We start from the raw sequence: 7,500 nt of genomic DNA, 5'->3' as shown, positions 1-7,500 counted from the left end.
CACAACGATGATAAGATGTACTCTTTTATGTTCTAGGGTGTGTTTTTTTGGTTACAGCATTTAACGGTAGAGTGGAGAATAAGACGGCACAGAGGCAGGGACGTATTTTATTAATATATAAGAATGAAGTGTGTGACTAATCCAAATATTTATGGTGTGACTATGTGAAGCGATTATATGTAGAGTGTTAGCGGGTGGTGTTGAAGGTGCGTGTTGAGATCGGTGCAGAAGTCCAAAAAGGGCAAGGCAGGCTCGGAGGTCCAGGGGACAGGCAGGTGGTCAGGGGCTGGCGCGAGGCGTCGTTGTCCGGTTGCAGGCGTGAGGTAGAGATCCGGGAATGCAGCAGGAAGTCCAGAGGGGAAACGGGGAGACGAGACAAACAGCTCGAAACCAGGGAACGGCAAAAGCCTGCTGGTAGACAACACAGGACAAATCACAATGAGCACAGGGTGGTGTTGAAGGTGCGTGTTGAGATCATTTTGGAAGTCCAGAAAGGGCAGGGCAAGCTCGGAGGTCCAGGGGACAGGCAGGTGGTCAGGGGCTGGCGCGAGGCGTCGTTGTTCAGTTGCAGGCGTGAGGTAGAGATCAGGGAATGCAGCAGGAAGTCCAGAGGGGAAACGGGGAGACAAGACAAACAGCTCGAAACCAGGGAACGGCAAATGTCTGCTGGATGACGACACAGGACAAAACACAATGAGCACAGGGTGGTGTTGAAGGTGCGTGTTGAGATTGGTGCTCGAGTCCAGAAAGGACAGGCTGGGAGGTCTGGAGGACAGGCAGGTGGTCAGGGGCTGGAAAGAGGCGTCGTCCGGTTGCAGGCGTGAGGTCGAGATCCGGGAAGGCAGCAGGAGGAAGTCCAGAGGGGACCCGTGGAGACGAGACAAACATCTCGGAACCAGGGAATGACAAAGGGCTGCTGGATGACAACACAGTACAAAACACAATGAGCACAGGGTGGTGTTGAAGGTGCGTGTTGAGATCAGTGCGGAAGTCCAGAATGGGCAGGGCAGGCTGGGAGGTCTGGGGGACAGGCATGTGGTCAGGGGCTGGAGCAAGGCGTCGTCCGGTTGCAGGTGTAAGGTCGAGATCCGGGAAGGCAGCAGAAAGAAGTCCAGAGGGGACCCGGGGAGACGAGACAAACAGCTCAAAACCAGGGAACGGCGAAGGCCTGCTGGATGATGACACAGGACAAAACACAATGAGCACGAAGGAGGGTAAACACAAAGAGCAAGGAAGCACACAGGCAAGGAAGCTAGAGACGTGTAAGGCTTACTGTACTGGTACAAAGAGCTACGTTCTGGCACTGGAGTGCAGGACACGCTGGCTTAAGAAGGCAGGGTTCTCATCAGCGTCAGGTGTGTTGATTATGGAATGAGTGCGGGTGATCCATCCAAACCATTTTCTACCGCTTATTACCTTTGGGGTCGCTGGAGTCTATCTCAGCTACAATCGGGCGGAAGGCGGTGTACGCCTTGGACAAGAGGCCACGTCATTGCAATGTACTTATTTTGATTATTATTAATTCTCAATTGTTAAAAAAAAGAAGATGTTACAGAACCTGGAGGTTCTGCTACGGAGGCTGCGGAACCCTTTTTCCAGAGTCCATCAGTGAAAACAGTCCTTGGTGGTCTGCTGGCACCCTTGAACCAACACATCTCCCTTTATCTTCCAGCACCGCCGAGCAGTCCCGGATCGGCATCCCGACCAGCGCCGACTCGACGGACAGCCGCACCAACCCACCGGCCGTTGTCGTTTACATCGTGGACGCTTTCCTCAGCTCCACCGGAGCCAGGAACGAAGGAGGGGAGGAAGAGGAAGGCGACGAAGTAGAAGCAGGGAGTGTCTGGCTGCTCGGGCTTCTTCGCTGCTACACGGAGATGCTCAACACCTTACCCGACACCATAAGACCTGCACTGGTTCTACAGGTAACATGCGAGCAACAGCCAAACCAGGACTTTACAGTTTTTTTTCCATTTGATTACACACAATTTTACTAACTGTGTGTCTTATTTCAAATGGATTTACACACTTTTCCAAACACAACATTCAATTTTCTTAATCCCTAGATTATTTACAAAATGACACACTTCGCTCAATACATACATCGAAATAAAGCAAGCATTTGTAAAAATGCAGTTTTATTGTCATCTCACTCACACAGACTTCAAATGATAAGACATTATTGGATTGAGTTACCCAGAACAGTTATGAATACAAAACACATTAGTAAAAAAAAAACTATTTTACTATAATAAATCTCGTTTGGGGCATTTTGCCTCACATTTTAGCATATGTGATGAATGATGACTGCAACTTGACAAAATAGATTGACAAATCCATGGCAATCGTCAATGTTTACTTTGAAGTTGGCCTATATGTACGTAAGGATCTAAAGAAAAAGTAAAAATATCCTGTAATCTTTTTAAGAACTGCTCAACAATGAAGCTGCAAATGGCAAATATTTATTTTTACCACGGTCAGGTAAAATAACACATCAAAATGCCCCAAATATATTATTTCTTATAGTAAAAAAGGAGTTTTACGTATACACGGGGAGTAGTGACGGCACAGTTCCACAAGGGGGTGATGTTGCTCTCTTTTATTATATATATGCATAATACATATAATAATACACAATACTATATATATATATATATATATATATATATATATATATATATATATATATATATATATATATATATATATATATATATATATATATATATATATATATATACACTAAACAAGCGATTGAAATGTGACTAATCCAAGAGGGGTTTATGATGGGAGACTATGTGTATGAAAGATTAGCTATTGAGTATTACCAAATTGATAGATGAGGAAAGCAAGCAAGTCCAAAGGGGCAAGCAGAAGAAGGTCCGTGATCCAAGCTGGTGGTGTGTGGCGCTGAGAGAGGCGTCAATGCGTCCATGTGCAAAGCCGAGGTCGAGGATGAAGGGAGGCAGTCCAGAATCCAGAGGGGAACAACAGGGGATCACAGGAGAACAGGGGAAGCCACAGGTAGCTCAAGAATAAGTTCTGTCAAGGATCCTTGGGCCACTGGTCTTTATACAGCTCGCACTCATCAGTACCAGGTGTACGGATTGCTGATCGCCCACAGCCTTGCCGGCATGTGGGCGTGACAGGGGCAGTGCGAGCAGGGGTGTGTGTCGACGCCCTGCCAACGGAGGTGATGGCAAACGCAGCTGCCGGAGAAAAGCGGGTTCGAGCCTGCGCCGTGACAAGTTTTTACTTATGTGTTTTGTATTTATCACTGTTCTGAGTAACTCACTCCAATATTGTCTTATCTTTTGAAGTCTGTGTGAGTGAGTTGACAATACAACTGCATTTTTACAAATGCTTGCTTTATTATGATGAATGGGCGTATGTTTTGAGTAAAGTCTGTCATTTTCCAATTAATATAGGAATTCAGAAAATTGAAATTTGTGTTTGGGAAAGTGTGTAAATCCCTTTGAAGAAAAAAACACACAGTTAGTATGTATAAAATCACGGACCTTCTTCTGCTTGCCCCTTTGGATTTGTCTCCTTTTTAATCATCCAACAATTTGGTGACACTCAACAGCTAATCTTTCATACACATAGTCTCCCACCATACACCCCTTTTGGATTAGTCACACTCCATTCTCTTGTTTAGTGTGTATATATATATATATATATATTTATATATATATATATTAAAACAGAGCAACATCACCCCCTTGTGGAACTGTGCCGTCACTACTTCCCCTGTATACATAACAAAACTCCTATTTTATTATAAAAAAATCACATATTTGGGGCATTTTGCCTCATATTTTTAGCATATGTAATGATTGATTACTGTAACTTGACAAAATATATTGGCAAATCCATAGCAACCGTCATTTTTACTTTGAAGTGGGCCAATATGTAACGACCTAAAGAGAAAGTAAAATAATCCTGTCATCTTTTAAACAACTGCTCAACAATGAAGCTGCAGACTGGTTGTTACTTTCCACGTAGTGGTGGTTTGTTGTTGTGTTTCTTCTTCTTTCGTTTGAACAGGTCACACTCAACCACGACCTCTGCTGCCAATCAACCGGTTTCTGTTCCCAGCTTTTCCTCATTTCACCTGTTGATCAACTAGCCAATCCCGGACGAGCCCCCATTTTATGTTACGTTCCAGATGGCTCGAAGTCTAGGGATCATAGGGGAACGCAACATAAAAGTGTATAAATCAAATGAGTTGTAAATTAAAGACACTGAAGCCAAGAATTGAAAACAAAAACTAGTGTGTTGAAAAGTGACCAGGTGGTGGGGCGGGTACAACAAGGACACAACGCTAGCCTAGCTTGGGACTACTGGTGCTGTCAAAGAAATGAACAAAACATACCAAAATTACACCTCTAGAAAAGAAAGGTAAACTGACTAACTATCCATCCATTTTCTACCGCTTATTCCCTTTTGGGGTTGCGGGGGGCGCTGGCGCCTATCTCAGCTACAATCGGGCGGAAGGCGGGGTACACCCTGGACAAGTCGCCAACTCATCGCAGGGCCAACACAGATAGACAGACAACATTCACACTCACATTCACACACTAGGGCCAATTTAGTGTTGCCAATCAACCTATCCCCAGGTGCATGTCTTTGGAAGTGGGAGGAAGCCGGAGTACCCGGAGGGAACCCACGCATTCACGGGGAGAACATGCAAACTCCACACAGAAAGATCCCGAGCCCGAGCCTGGATTTGAACCCAGGACTGCTGGAACTTCTGACTAACTAAAGCTATTTAATTAGCAGAGGTCGTGGTTGAGTGTGACCTGTTCAAACGAAAGAAGAAGAAACACAACAACACACCACCACTACGTGGAACGTAACACCGGTAATATTTATTTTTACCGCAGTCAGGTAAAGTAACACTTCACAGTAGTCAACAATGACGTGTAGATAAATATGTGTATCACAATCCTAGTGTGTGTGAAAATGTGTGTATCACGATCGTTACCTGTGTGCAAGATGGGAAGGTGTTTGTAAAGCATTAGGTGGAATATTTTGCAAAAAAATGGGAAGTATAGTCTATGCCTAATATTAGGCAAATCTGCACAGTGGTTTTGTTTACTACATGTAGACTGTGTTAACTGTGTGAACATTTAAAATTGAGTCTGTTAGGAAAAAAACTGTTTTATACTTGACGGCTCTTCTGGCATCCTACAGGTGGTGCCATGTCAGTACCTCCTCCAGCCTGCCAGCGGGGAAAGCCGTTTGTACCTTCAGCAGCTGCGCTCCTTGGCCTTCTCCTGCTACTCCCAATGCAGACGCCTGCTGCCCCGGCACACACACATCAAGTCCCTGACAGGCTTTGGCCCCGTGTCCACAGTCACGTCTGTCCTTAAGAGTCCTGATGTAAGTGGAACATCTCCTACACTGCATGCCATTTTACAGTATCAAGTACCATACCAACAATGAAATCATAACATGAGGAAAAGTGCTATACTATAACAATAAAGTAAAGTGGTAATGTGAAAATATTTTTTATCACAGTACACACTTTAAAGCAGGCAGCAAACTACTCTGTCTTCTTGTTTGATGTTATTGTACACTATCATAATTAATCAATCAAAGTGTATTTATATAGCCAAAATCACGAGCGTCTCAAACGTCTTCAGAGGAGCAGATTTCGAATGTTTTATAGACGTTTAAGACAGTATTTTTTTCCAGATGTGCAAAATGTCAGGTCTAGTTGGAAAAAAAAAAAAAAAAAAAAAAATCCAGAGCTTTTCTTCTTGTGACTCACACAACATTTAGGACCTACTGATACACATGCAAGTCAAAGATATTGGTAACACTTTAGTATGGGGAACATTGTCAGGTTCAAACACTGATGACATCTATTAAACAGACAAAGAAGCAAGGAATTAAACTGAGACAGAATTAAATTTGGCTCAATGAGGAGAAACGCCTAGACTTGTACCCTTGTACAGTGTCCTTCGACGCTCTGACAAAAGATTGTACGCCTCCTCTTTTATTTGGACTTTCCCTGATTACAGAGCAACAGCTGTTTCTAAAGGAAGGGGGGTCGTAAACAGCCGCTGCCTGTAGTCACAAAACAGTTCAAAGAAAAGGTGCCTGGAGGGGGGTCAGGTCCTGCGTCCTCTCCGTTTTGTAGATCTCGGGTCAAGACAAAACCTTCCTGTGGCTTACAATACATCAAAGAAACCGACACCCCCATGTCACTTCCCATCCTACACAGTGGGGTTTTACAAGCCTTTCGCTTGGTAAGATCAAAGACAGCTTTTGTCTGTTCGCCGGGAACTCATGGAAACACAAAGTTATGTGATAACTTAGATACAATTATTCTGACAAATATATTCACCATTAATTAGTTGATTATTAAAGTAACAAAGACTCAATTTCGAAGTATTTGGACACTAGGGGAAAATATAAGGGTTTAGGGTTGCTAATAAGCAATAATTAATAGGTTATCAAGGGAAGACTCTTAGTTAATGGCTTACTGGTGTAAATTAAGGCAATGCAGAATAAGGCATTGATAAGTACTTAATAATGATTAATTAACAGCCAATATTTTACTAATTAGCATGTTGATAAGCAACTTTTTTTTTTTTTTTTGTCTTGAAAAAGGGACGTTTTTGTCATAAAAAAAGGGAGGTTTTTATGTTTGGTGCACTAATTGTAAGTGTTTATTGTGTTTTTATGTTGATTTAATAAATATATATGTATATTATTTTCTTTTATTTATTTATTTTTTTAATAAAAATGAATACAAAATTCATCTGCGGCCCGGTGGTTGGGGACCACTGTTCTATATGACAGGAGTATTCTGACATGTAGCGTTGTGGCTCAGATGGTAGAGCGGCCGTCCAGAAACTTGCATTCCTAGTTCAAATTCAGCTTCTGCAATAAATCAATCTGTCAACATTTATTTATATAGCCCTTAATCACGAGTGCCCCCCGATGTACACTGTATTCTATTAAAATTACTTATTTCTATATCTTCTAGAGCAGGGGTGTCAAACTAATTTTAGATCAGGGGGCACAAGAGAAAAATCTACTCCCAAGTAGGCCGGACTGGTAAAATCACGGCACGGTAACTTAAAAATAAAGACAATGTGAGATAGTTTTTTTTTTGTTTGTTTAAAAATAGAACTAGGAGATTCTGAAATTGTACAAATCATAATGTTGTTGGGGTTGTTTTTTTTTTTACAATTACCTGTTGCGGCTAATAGTAAATATACTTTATTTATTGTTATTTATATTTTATGAATAAATGGTGTGATAATGTTCATCATTCAACTCATTGGTGGTCATTTTCAATCTATCAAGATAAAAAAAAAAACAATCAAATTAAAGTCTGTTATTTATTTAGTTTGATAATTTTCCTTGAATGATGTACTAACATGATGTGGTTTATTTTGTACATATGTAGCTTCATCTACAAAGATACAAATAATTGCTATTGCGACATCCAGTGGACACATTTAGAACAGCAGTTTGTTTCTT

At 42.0% G+C, this 7,500-nt stretch overlaps 1 protein-coding gene across 2 annotated transcripts in view; it reads left to right on the top strand.

The window, feature by feature from the left end:
• LOC133536118 (mediator of RNA polymerase II transcription subunit 13-like) overlaps positions 1–7,500 on the top strand; it is a 330,745-nt gene that overhangs the window by 306,526 nt on the left and 16,719 nt on the right. For both annotated transcript variants that reach the window (XM_061876329.1, XM_061876328.1), the window contains exons 22-23: positions 1,673–1,925; positions 5,197–5,385. In XM_061876329.1, the coding sequence (XP_061732313.1) occupies positions 1,673–1,925; positions 5,197–5,385 (442 nt within the window). The remainder of the gene's footprint in view (positions 1–1,672; positions 1,926–5,196; positions 5,386–7,500) is intronic.

This window comes from Nerophis ophidion, linkage group LG17, assembly GCF_033978795.1.
Source record: "Nerophis ophidion isolate RoL-2023_Sa linkage group LG17, RoL_Noph_v1.0, whole genome shotgun sequence".
In the NCBI taxonomy this organism is placed as follows: domain Eukaryota; kingdom Metazoa; phylum Chordata; class Actinopteri; order Syngnathiformes; family Syngnathidae; genus Nerophis; species Nerophis ophidion.
This window is presented reverse-complemented; position numbering and strand designations above follow the sequence as displayed.